Here is a 15307-nt window from a genome sequence, read left to right as displayed (position 1 = left end):
ACACCCCCATGTACACTCTCCCCCATCACTGACTCTACCCACACATCCCCATGTACACTCTCCCCCATCACTGACTCTACCCACACACCCCCATGTACAATCTCCCCCATCACTGACTACCCACACACCCCCATGTACACTCTCCCCCATCACTGACTCTACCCACACACCCCCATATACACTCTCCCCCATCACTGACTCTACCCACACACCCCCATGTACACTCTCCCCATCACTGACTCTACCCACACATCCCCATGTACACTCTCCCCATCACTGACTCTACCCACACATGCCCATGTACACTCTCCCCCATCACTGACTCTACCCACACACCCCCATGTACACTCTCCCCATCACTGACTCTACCCACACATCCCCATGTACACTCTCCCCCATCACTGACTACCCACACACCCCCATGTACACTCTCCCCCATCACTGACTATACCCACACATCCCCATGTACACTGTCCCCCATCACTGACTACCCACACACCCCCATGTACACTCTCCCCCATCACTGACTACCCACACACCCCCATGTACACTCTCCCCCATCACTGACTCTACCCACACATCCCCATGTACACTCTCCCCCATCACTGACTCTACCCACACACCCCCATGTACACTCTCCCCCATCACTGACTCTACCCACACATCCCCATGTACACTCTCCCCCATCACTGACTACCCACACACCCCCATGTACACTCTCCCCCATCACTGACTACCCACACATCCCCATGTACACTCTCCCCCATCACTGACTCTACCCACACACCCCCATGTACACTCTCCCCCATCACTGACTACCCACACACCCCCATGTACACTCTCCCCCATCACTGACTACCCACACATCCCCATGTACACTCTCCCCATCACTGACTACCCACACACCCCCATGTACACTCCCCCCCATCACTGACTACCCACATCCCCATGTACACTCTCCCCCATCACTGACTCTACCCACACATCCCCATGTACACTCTCCCCCATCACTGACTCTACCCACACACCCCCATGTACACTCTCCCCCATCACTGACTCTACCCACACATCCCCATGTACACTCTCCCCCATCACTGACTCTACCCACACACCCCCATGTACACTCTCCCCCATCACTGACTACCCACACACCCCCATGTACACTCTCCCCCATCACTGACTCTACCCACACACCCCCATATACACTCTCCCCCATCACTGACTCTACCCACACACCCCCATGTACACTCTCCCCATCACTGACTCTACCCACACATCCCCATGTACACTCTCCCCATCACTGACTCTACCCACACATGCCCATGTACACTCTCCCCCATCACTGACTCTACCCACACACCCCCATGTACACTCTCCCCATCACTGACTCTACCCACACATCCCCATGTACACTCTCCCCCATCACTGACTACCCACACACCCCCATGTACACTCTCCCCCATCACTGACTCTACCCACACATGCCCATGTACACTCTCCCCCATCACTGACTCTACCCACACATCCCCATGTACACTCTCCCCCATCACTGACTACCCACACACCCCCATGTACACTCTCCCCATCACTGACTACCCACACATCCCCATGTACACCCTCCCCCATCACTGACTACCCACACATCCCCATGTACACTCTCCCCCATCACTGACTCCCCACACATCCCCATGTACACTCTCCCCATCACTGACTACCCACACATCCCCATGTACACTCTCCCCCATCACTGACTCTACCCACACATCCCCATGTACACTCTCCCCCATCACTGACTACCCACACATCCCCATGTACACTCTCCCCCATCACTGACTACCCACACATCCCCATGTACACTCTCCCCCATCACTGACTACCCACACATCCCCATGTACACTCTCCCCCATCACTGACTACCCACACACCCCCATGTACACTCTCCCCCATCACTGACTACCCACACATCCCCATGTACACTCTCCCCCATCACTGACTCTACCCACACATCCCCATGTACACTCTCCCCCATCACTGACCACCCACACATCCCCATGTACACTCTCCCCCATCACTGACTCTACCCACACATCCCCATGTACACTCTCCCCCATCACTGACCACCCACACATCCCCATGTACACTCTCCCCCATCACTGACTACCCACACACCCCCATGTACACTCTCCCCCATCACTGACTCTACCCTCACATCCCCATGTACACTCTCCCCCATCACTGACTACCCACACATCCCCATGTACACTCTCCCCATCACTGACTCTACCCACACACCCCCATGTACACTCTCCCCCATCACTGACTACCCCCACATCCCCATGTACACTCTCCCCCATCACTGACTACCCACACACCCCCATGTACACTCTCCCCCATCACTGACTCTACCCACACACCCCCATGTACACTCTCCCCATCACTGACTCTACCCACACATCCCCATGTACACTCTCCCCCATCACTGACTCTACCCACACATCCCCATGTACACTCTCCCCCATCACTGACTACCCACACATCCCCATGTACACTCTCCCCATCACTGACTCTACCCACACACCCCATGTACACTCTCCCCCATCACGGACTACCCACACATCCCCATGTACACTCTCCCCATCACTGACTCTACCCACACACCCCATGTACACTCTCCCCCATCACTGACTACCCACACACCCCATGTACACTCTCCCCCATCACTGACTACCCACACATCCCCATGTACACTCTCCCCCATCACTGACTACCCACACACCCCCATGTACACTCCCCCCATCACTGACTACCCACACACCCCCATGTACACTCCCCCCATCACTGACTACCCACACACCCCCATGTACACTCCCCCCCATCACTGACTACCCCCACATCCCCATGTACACTCTCCCCCATCACTGACTACCCACACATGCCCATGTACACTCTCCCCCGTCACTGACTACCCACACACCCCCATGTACACTCTCCCCCATCACTGACTACCCCCACATCCCCATGTACACTCTCCCCCATCACTGACTACCCACACACCCCCATGTACACTCTCCCCCATCACTGACCACCCACACACCCCCAGGTACACTCTCCCCCATCACTGACTACCCACACACCCCCAGGTACACTCTCCCCCATCACTGACTACCCACACATCCCCATGTACACCCTCCCCCATCACTGACTACCCACACACCCCCATGTACACTCTCCCCCATCACTGACTACCCACACATCCCCATGTACACTCTCCCCCATCAGTGACTACCCACACATCCCCATGTACACTCTCCCCCATCACTGACTACCCACACATCCCCATGTACACCCTCCCCCATCACTGACTACCCACACACCCCCATGTACACTCTCCCCCATTACTGACTACCCACACACCCCCATGTACACTCTCCCCCATCAGTGACTACCCACACACCCCCATGTACACTCTCCCCCATCAGTGACTCTACCCACACACCCCCATGTACACTCTCCCCCATCAGTGACTCTACCCACACACCCCCATGTACACTCTCCCCCATCACTGACTACCCACACATCCCCATGTGCACTCTCCCCCATCACTGACTACCCACACACACCCATGTACACTCTCCCCCATCACTGACTACCCACACATCCCCATGTACACTCTCCCCCATCACTGACTATCCACACATCCCCATGTACACTCTCCCCCATCACTGACTACCCACACATCCCCATGTACACTCTCCCCCATCACTGACTACCCACACATCCCCATGTACACTCTCCCCCATCACTGACTACCCACACATCCCCATGTACACGCTCCCCCATCACTGACTACCCACACACACCCATGTACACTCTCCCCCATCACTGACTACCCACACACCCCCATGTACACTCTCCCCCATCACTGACTACCCACACATCCCCATGTACACTCTCCCCATCACTGACTACCCTCACACCCCCATGTACACTCTCCCCCATCACTGACTACCCACACACCCCCATGTACACTCTCCCCCATCACTGACTACCCACACATCCCCATGTACACTCTCCCCATCACTGACTACCCACACATCCCCATGTACACGCTCCCCCATCACTGACTACCCACACACACCCATGTACACTCTCCCCCATCACTGACTACCCACACACCCCCATGTACACTCTCCCCCATCACTGACTACCCACACATCCCCATGTACACTCTCCCCATCACTGACTACCCACACATCCCCATGTACACCCTCCCCCATCACTGACTCTACCCACACATCCCCATGTACACTCTCCCCATCACTGACTACCCACACCCCCCCATGTACACTGTCCCCCATCACTGACTACCCACACACCCCCATGTACACTCTCCCCCATCACAGACTACCCACACACCCCCATGTACACTCTCCCCCATCACTGACTACCCACACACCCCCATGTACACTCTCCCCCATCACTGACTACCCACACATCCCCATGTACACTCTCCCCCATCACTGACTATCCACACATCCCCATGTACACTCTCCCCCATCACTGACTACCCACACATCCCCATGTACACTCTCCCCCATCACTGACTACCCACACATCCCCATGTACACTCTCCCCCATCACTGACTACCCACACATCCCCATGTACACGCTCCCCCATCACTGACTACCCACACACACCCATGTACACTCTCCCCCATCACTGACTACCCACACACCCCCATGTACACTCTCCCCCATCACTGACTACCCACACATCCCCATGTACACTCTCCCCATCACTGACTACCCTCACACCCCCATGTACACTCTCCCCCATCACTGACTACCCACACACCCCCATGTACACTCTCCCCCATCACTGACTACCCACACATCCCCATGTACACTCTCCCCATCACTGACTACCCACACATCCCCATGTACACGCTCCCCCATCACTGACTACCCACACACACCCATGTACACTCTCCCCCATCACTGACTACCCACACACCCCCATGTACACTCTCCCCCATCACTGACTACCCACACATCCCCATGTACACTCTCCCCATCACTGACTACCCACACATCCCCATGTACACCCTCCCCCATCACTGACTCTACCCACACATCCCCATGTACACTCTCCCCATCACTGACTACCCACACCCCCCCATGTACACTGTCCCCCATCACTGACTACCCACACACCCCCATGTACACTCTCCCCCATCACTGACTACCCACACATCCCCATGTACACTCTCCCCCATCACTGACTACCCACACACCCCCATGTACACTCTCCCCCATCACTGACTCTACCCACACATCCCCATGTACACTCTCCCCCATCACTGACTCCCCACACATGCCCATGTACACTCTCCCCCATCACTGACTCTACCCACACACCCCCATGTACACTCTCCCCCATCACTGACTCTACCCACACACCCCCATGTACACTCTCCCCCATCACTGACTACCCACACACCCCCATGTACACTCTCCCCATCACTGACTCTACCCACACACCCCCATGTACACTCTCCCCCATCACTGACTCTACCCACACATCCCCATGTACACTCTCCCCCATCACTGACTCTACCCACACACCCCCATGTACACTCTCCCCCATCACTGACTCTACCCACACACCCCCATGTACACTCTCCCCCATTACTGACTACCCACACATCCCCATGTACACTCTCCCCCATCACTGACTACCCACACACCCCCATGTACACTCTCCCCCATCACTGACTACCCACACATCCCCATGTACACTCTCCCCCATCACTGACTCTACCCACACATCCCCATGTACACACTCCCCCATCACTGACTACCCACACATCCCCATGTACACTCTCCCCCATCACTGACTCTACCCACACATCCCCATGTACACTGTCCCCCATCACTGACTACCCACACAGCCCCATGTACACTCTCCCCATCACTGACTACCCACACATCCCCATGTACACACTCCCCCATCACTGACTCTACCCACACATCCCCATGTACACACTCCCCCATCACTGACTACCCTCACATCCCCATGTACACTCTCCCCCATCACTGACTACCCACACATCCCCATGTACACTCTCCCCCATCACTGACTCTACCCACACACCCCCATGTACACTCTCCCCCATCACTGACTACCCACACATCCCCATGTACACTCTCCCCCATCACTGACTACCCACACATCCCCATGTACACTCTCCCCCATCACTGACTACCCACACACCCCCATGTACACTCTCCCCCATCACTGACTCTACCCACACATCCCCATGTACACTCTCCCCCATCACTGACTCTACCCACACACCCCCATGTACACTCTCCCCCATCACTGACTCTACCCACACATCCCCATGTACACTCTCCCCCATCACTGACTCTACCCACACACCCCCATGTACACTCTCCCCCATCACTGACTACCCACACACCCCCATGTACACTCTCCCCCATCACTGACTCTACCCACACACCCCCATATACACTCTCCCCCATCACTGACTCTACCCACACACCCCCATGTACACTCTCCCCATCACTGACTCTACCCACACATCCCCATGTACACTCTCCCCATCACTGACTCTACCCACACATGCCCATGTACACTCTCCCCCATCACTGACTCTACCCACACACCCCCATGTACACTCTCCCCATCACTGACTCTACCCACACATCCCCATGTACACTCTCCCCCATCACTGACTACCCACACACCCCCATGTACACTCTCCCCCATCACTGACTATACCCACACATCCCCATGTACACTGTCCCCCATCACTGACTACCCACACACCCCCATGTACACTCTCCCCCATCACTGACTACCCACACACCCCCATGTACACTCTCCCCCATCACTGACTCTACCCACACATCCCCATGTACACTCTCCCCCATCACTGACTCTACCCACACACCCCCATGTACACTCTCCCCCATCACTGACTCTACCCACACATCCCCATGTACACTCTCCCCCATCACTGACTACCCACACACCCCCATGTACACTCTCCCCCATCACTGACTACCCACACATCCCCATGTACACTCTCCCCCATCACTGACTCTACCCACACACCCCCATGTACACTCTCCCCCATCACTGACTACCCACACACCCCCATGTACACTCTCCCCCATCACTGACTACCCACACATCCCCATGTACACTCTCCCCATCACTGACTACCCACACACCCCCATGTACACTCCCCCCCATCACTGACTACCCACATCCCCATGTACACTCTCCCCCATCACTGACTCTACCCACACATCCCCATGTACACTCTCCCCCATCACTGACTCTACCCACACACCCCCATGTACACTCTCCCCCATCACTGACTCTACCCACACATCCCCATGTACACTCTCCCCCATCACTGACTCTACCCACACACCCCCATGTACACTCTCCCCCATCACTGACTACCCACACACCCCCATGTACACTCTCCCCCATCACTGACTCTACCCACACACCCCCATATACACTCTCCCCCATCACTGACTCTACCCACACACCCCCATGTACACTCTCCCCATCACTGACTCTACCCACACATCCCCATGTACACTCTCCCCATCACTGACTCTACCCACACATGCCCATGTACACTCTCCCCCATCACTGACTCTACCCACACACCCCCATGTACACTCTCCCCATCACTGACTCTACCCACACATCCCCATGTACACTCTCCCCCATCACTGACTACCCACACACCCCCATGTACACTCTCCCCCATCACTGACTCTACCCACACATGCCCATGTACACTCTCCCCCATCACTGACTCTACCCACACATCCCCATGTACACTCTCCCCCATCACTGACTACCCACACACCCCCATGTACACTCTCCCCATCACTGACTACCCACACATCCCCATGTACACCCTCCCCCATCACTGACTACCCACACATCCCCATGTACACTCTCCCCCATCACTGACTCCCCACACATCCCCATGTACACTCTCCCCATCACTGACTACCCACACATCCCCATGTACACTCTCCCCCATCACTGACTACCCACACACCCCCATGTACACTCTCCCCCATCACTGACTCTACCCACACATCCCCATGTACACTCTCCCCCATCACTGACTACCCACACATCCCCATGTACACTCTCCCCCATCACTGACTACCCACACATCCCCATGTACACTCTCCCCCATCACTGACTACCCACACATCCCCATGTACACTCTCCCCCATCACTGACTACCCACACACCCCCATGTACACTCTCCCCCATCACTGACTACCCACACATCCCCATGTACACTCTCCCCCATCACTGACTCTACCCACACATCCCCATGTACACTCTCCCCCATCACTGACCACCCACACATCCCCATGTACACTCTCCCCCATCACTGACTCTACCCACACATCCCCATGTACACTCTCCCCCATCACTGACCACCCACACATCCCCATGTACACTCTCCCCCATCACTGACTACCCACACACCCCCATGTACACTCTCCCCCATCACTGACTCTACCCTCACATCCCCATGTACACTCTCCCCCATCACTGACTACCCACACATCCCCATGTACACTCTCCCCATCACTGACTCTACCCACACACCCCCATGTACACTCTCCCCCATCACTGACTCTACCCACACATCCCCATGTACACTCTCCCCCATCACTGACTACCCACACATCCCCATGTACACTCTCCCCATCACTGACTCTACCCACACACCCCATGTACACTCTCCCCCATCACTGACTACCCACACATCCCCATGTACACTCTCCCCATCACTGACTCTACCCACACACCCCATGTACACTCTCCCCCATCACTGACTACCCACACACCCCATGTACACTCTCCCCCATCACTGACTACCCACACATCCCCATGTACACTCTCCCCCATCACTGACTACCCACACACCCCCATGTACACTCCCCCCATCACTGACTACCCACACACCCCCATGTACACTCCCCCCATCACTGACTACCCACACACCCCCATGTACACTCCCCCCCATCACTGACTACCCCCACATCCCCATGTACACTCTCCCCCATCACTGACTACCCACACATGCCCATGTACACTCTCCCCCGTCACTGACTACCCACACACCCCCATGTACACTCTCCCCCATCACTGACTACCCCCACATCCCCATGTACACTCTCCCCCATCACTGACTACCCACACACCCCCATGTACACTCTCCCCCATCACTGACCACCCACACACCCCCAGGTACACTCTCCCCCATCACTGACTACCCACACACCCCCAGGTACACTCTCCCCCATCACTGACTACCCACACATCCCCATGTACACCCTCCCCCATCACTGACTACCCACACACCCCCATGTACACTCTCCCCCATCACTGACTACCCACACATCCCCATGTACACTCTCCCCCATCAGTGACTACCCACACATCCCCATGTACACTCTCCCCCATCACTGACTACCCACACATCCCCATGTACACTCTCCCCCATCACGGACTACCCACACATCCCCATGTACACTCTCCCCCATCACTGACTACCCACACATCCCCATGTACACTCTCCCCCATCACTGACTACCCACACACCCCCATGTACACTCTCCCCCATCACTGACTACCCCCACATCCCCATGTACACTCTCCCCCATCACTGACTACCCACACACCCCCATGTACCCTCTCCCCCATCACTGACCACCCACACACCCCCATGTACACTCTCCCCCATCACTGACTCTACCCACACACCCCCATATACACTCTCCCCCATCACTGACTCTACCCACACACCCCCATGTACACTCTCCCCATCACTGACTCTACCCACACATCCCCATGTACACTCTCCCCATCACTGACTCTACCCACACATGCCCATGTACACTCTCCCCCATCACTGACTCTACCCACACACCCCCATGTACACTCTCCCCATCACTGACTCTACCCACACATCCCCATGTACACTCTCCCCCATCACTGACTACCCACACACCCCCATGTACACTCTCCCCATCACTGACTACCCACACATCCCCATGTACACCCTCCCCCATCACTGACTACCCACACATCCCCATGTACACTCTCCCCCATCACTGACTCCCCACACATCCCCATGTACACTCTCCCCATCACTGACTACCCACACATCCCCATGTACACTCTCCCCCATCACTGACTCTACCCACACATCCCCATGTACACTCTCCCCCATCACTGACTACCCACACATCCCCATGTACACTCTCCCCCATCACTGACTACCCACACATCCCCATGTACACTCTCCCCCATCACTGACTACCCACACATCCCCATGTACACTCTCCCCCATCACTGACTACCCACACACCCCCATGTACACTCTCCCCCATCACTGACTACCCACACATCCCCATGTACACTCTCCCCCATCACTGACTCTACCCACACATCCCCATGTACACTCTCCCCCATCACTGACCACCCACACATCCCCATGTACACTCTCCCCCATCACTGACTCTACCCACACATCCCCATGTACACTCTCCCCCATCACTGACCACCCACACATCCCCATGTACACTCTCCCCCATCACTGACTACCCACACACCCCCATGTACACTCTCCCCCATCACTGACTCTACCCTCACATCCCCATGTACACTCTCCCCCATCACTGACTACCCACACATCCCCATGTACACTCTCCCCATCACTGACTCTACCCACACACCCCCATGTACACTCTCCCCCATCACTGACTCTACCCACACATCCCCATGTACACTCTCCCCCATCACTGACTACCCACACATCCCCATGTACACTCTCCCCATCACTGACTCTACCCACACACCCCATGTACACTCTCCCCCATCACTGACTACCCACACATCCCCATGTACACTCTCCCCATCACTGACTCTACCCACACACCCCATGTACACTCTCCCCCATCACTGACTACCCACACACCCCATGTACACTCTCCCCCATCACTGACTACCCACACATCCCCATGTACACTCTCCCCCATCACTGACTACCCACACACCCCCATGTACACTCCCCCCATCACTGACTACCCACACACCCCCATGTACACTCCCCCCATCACTGACTACCCACACACCCCCATGTACACTCCCCCCCATCACTGACTACCCCCACATCCCCATGTACACTCTCCCCCATCACTGACTACCCACACATGCCCATGTACACTCTCCCCCGTCACTGACTACCCACACACCCCCATGTACACTCTCCCCCATCACTGACTACCCCCACATCCCCATGTACACTCTCCCCCATCACTGACTACCCACACACCCCCATGTACACTCTCCCCCATCACTGACCACCCACACACCCCCAGGTACACTCTCCCCCATCACTGACTACCCACACACCCCCAGGTACACTCTCCCCCATCACTGACTACCCACACATCCCCATGTACACCCTCCCCCTTCACTGACTACCCACACACCCCCATGTACACTCTCCCCCATCACTGACTACCCACACATCCCCATGTACACTCTCCCCCATCAGTGACTACCCACACATCCCCATGTACACTCTCCCCCATCACTGACTACCCACACATCCCCATGTACACTCTCCCCCATCACGGACTACCCACACATCCCCATGTACACTCTCCCCCATCACTGACTACCCACACATCCCCATGTACACTCTCCCCCATCACTGACTACCCACACACCCCCATGTACACTCTCCCCCATCACTGACTACCCCCACATCCCCATGTACACTCTCCCCCATCACTGACTACCCACACACCCCCATGTACACTCTCCCCCATCACTGACCACCCACACACCCCCAGGTACACTCTCCCCCATCACTGACTACCCACACACCCCCAGGTACACTCTCCCCCATCACTGACTACCCACACATCCCCATGTACACCCTCCCCCATCACTGACTACCCACACACCCCCATGTACACTCCCCCCATCACTGACTACCCACACACCCCCATGTACACTCTCCCCCATCACTGACTCTACCCACACACCCCCATGTACACTCTCCCCCATCAGTGACTCTACCCACACACCCCCATGTACACTGTCCCCCATCACTGACTCTACCCACACATCCCCATGTACACACTCCCCCATCACTGACTACCCACACACACCCATGTACACTCTCCCCCATCACTGACTCTACCCACACACCCCCATGTACACTCTCCCCCATCACTGACTACCCACACATCCCCATGTACACTCTCCCCCATCACTGACTACCCACACACCCCCATGTACACTCTCCCCCATCACTGACTACCCCCACATCCCCATGTACACTCTCCCCCATCACTGACTACCCACACACCCCCATGTACAGTCTCCCCCATCACTGATCACCCACACACCCCCAGGTACACTCTCCCCCATCACTGACTACCCACACACCCCCAGGTACACTCTCCCCCGTCACTGACTACCCACACATCCCCATGTACACTCTCCCCCATCACTGACTACCCACACACCCCCATGTACACTCTCCCCCATCACTGACTCTACCCACACATCCCCATGTACACTCTCCCCCATCAGTGACTCTACCCACACATCCCCATGTACACTCTCCCCCATCACTGACTCTACCCACACATCCCCATGTACACTGTCCCCCATCACTGACTACCCACACATCCCCATGTACACTCTCCCCATCACTGACTACCCACACATCCCCATGTACACTCTCCCCATCACTGACTCTACCTACACACCCCCATGTACACTCTCCCCCATCACTGACTACCCACACATCCCCATGTACACTGTCCCCCATCACTGACTACCCACACACCCCCATGTACACTCTCCCCCATCACTGACTACCCACACACCCCCATGTACACTCTCCCCATCACTGACTACCCACATCCCCATGTACACTCTCCCCCATCACTGACTACCCACACACCCCCATGTACACTCTCCCCCATCACTGACTACCCACACACCCCCATGTACACTCTCCCCCATCACTGACTACCCACACACCCCCATGTACACTCTCCCCCATCACTGACTACCCACACATCCCCATGTACACTCTCCCCCATCACTGACTACCCACACATCCCCATGTGCACTCTGCCCATCACTGACTACCCACACACCCCCCATGTACACTCTCCCCATCACTGACTACCCACATCCCCATGTACACTCTCCCCCATCACTGACTACCCACACACCCCCATGTACACTCTCCCCCATCACTGACTACCCACACACCCCATGTACACTCTCCCCCATCACTGACTACCCACACACCCCCATGTACACTCTCCCCCATCACTGACTACCCACACACCCCCATGTACACTCTCCCCATCACTGACTACCCACATCCCCATGTACACTCTCCCCCATCACTGACTACCCACACATCCCATGTACACTCTCCCCCATCACTGACTCCCCACACATCCCCATGTACACTCTCCCCCATCACTGACTACCCACACACCCCCATGTACACTCTCCCCCATCACTGACTACCCACACACTCCCATGTACACTCTCCCCCATCACTGACTACCCACACATCCCCATGTACACTCTCCCCCATCACTGACTCCCCACACATCCCCATGTACACTCTCCCCCATCACTGACTACCCACACACCCCCATGTACACTCTCCCCCATCACTGACTCTACCCACACACCCCCATGTACACTCTCCCCCATCACTGACTACCCACACATCCCCATGTACACTCTCCCCCATCACTGACTCCCCACACATCCCCATGTACACTCTCCCCCATCACTGACTACCCACACACCCCCATGTACACTCTCCCCCATCACTGACTACCCACACACCCCCATGTACACTCTCCCCCATCACTGACTACCCACACACCCCCATGTACACTCTCCCCCATCACTGACTATACCCACACACCCCCATGTACACTCTCCCCCATCACTGACTACCCACACATCCCCATGTACACTCTGCCCCATCACTGACTACCCACACACCCCCATGTACACTCTCCCCCATCACTGACTCTACCCACACACCCCCATGTACACTCTCCCCCATCACTGACTACCCACACATCCCCATGTACACTCTCCCCACGACCGAGTACTCACCTTAAAAGAGAAATTTAACAAAATAAAGTCAGCCGCTTCCTTTTCCCGGAGGATCTGGAGATCGTTGTGCAAAGCACTGTCCTGATCAACCCTGCGGACCCGAGCAACAAAGTTAGCCCAGGGCTTGAGGTTGTGGGAGGGAGGGGCTCTCTGTCTGACCCCCCCCCCCTCCTCCCTGGGGCCAGGACGCCCCCGCCCTCGTCCACGGGGCCAAGACCCCCCCCCCCCCCCGGGCCAGGACGACCCCCCCCCTCCCCCGGGGCCAGGACGCCGCCCCCCTCCCCCCGGGGCCAGGACGACCCCCCCCCCCCTCCCCCGGGGCCAGGACGACCCCCCCCCCCCCCCCCGGGGCCAGGACGACCCCCCCCCCCCCTCCCCCGGGGCCAGGACGACCCCCCCCCCCCCCCCCCGGGGCCAGGCCGACACCCCCCCTCTCCCCCGGGGCCAGGACGACCCCACCCCCCCCAACCCGGGGGCCAGGACGCCCCCCACCCCCCAACCTGGGGGCCAGGACGCCCCCCCCCCCCACCCCCCGGGGCGAGGACGCCACCCCCCGCCCCCAATCTGTGCCAGGACACCCCCCCCAATCTGTGCCAGGAGACCCCCACCCGGGACCAGGACGCCCCCCACCCGGGGCCAGGACGCCCCCCCCCCCCCCCCCGGGCCAGGAAAGAGCCAGTCAGGAGGTTGACTTACTTCAGGATCTTAACGTTCCAGTCGTATAAGCTGTCGTTGACGAGTTCAACTGCATAGTTTCCTATTGGGCAAAGAGACAAGCCAATCAGCTTTCTCGGTCACAAGACCCCCCACAACCCACCACAGCCGAAATCACAGCCCGACCTCGGGACAAGGCCCTCGCTAACCAGGGGGAATGGTGTTTCCGCCTCCTGTTCTAATGGCGCCAATTCGAGCATCGTGCACAGCAAGATCCAGGAGTGCCGAGAGAGGAAGTATCTGCTAAACACTTCCAGGGGACGTGGGGCCATCGCATTTATCGCCCAACCCTAACTGCCCCCTCGAGAAGAGGGCGGGGGGGCAGAGAGT

At 57.1% G+C, this 15307-nt stretch overlaps 1 protein-coding gene across 1 annotated transcript in view; it reads right to left on the bottom strand.

Annotated features, from left to right (window-relative positions):
* LOC140407547 (ubiquitin-conjugating enzyme E2 Q1-like) overlaps window positions 1-15307 on the bottom strand; it is a 38431-nt gene that overhangs the window by 22359 nt on the left and 765 nt on the right. The window contains exons 2-3 of the mRNA XM_072494944.1: window positions 14960-15020; window positions 14264-14354 (exon numbers count right to left, since the gene is read on the bottom strand). Coding sequence (XP_072351045.1) covers window positions 14264-14354; window positions 14960-15020 — 152 coding nt within the window. The remainder of the gene's footprint in view (window positions 1-14263; window positions 14355-14959; window positions 15021-15307) is intronic.

Source organism: Scyliorhinus torazame, unplaced genomic scaffold, assembly GCF_047496885.1.
Source record: "Scyliorhinus torazame isolate Kashiwa2021f unplaced genomic scaffold, sScyTor2.1 scaffold_1581, whole genome shotgun sequence".
Lineage (NCBI taxonomy): Eukaryota > Metazoa > Chordata > Chondrichthyes > Carcharhiniformes > Scyliorhinidae > Scyliorhinus > Scyliorhinus torazame.
Note: the sequence above shows the minus strand (reverse complement) of the source record. Positions and strands in the feature narration are given on the sequence as shown.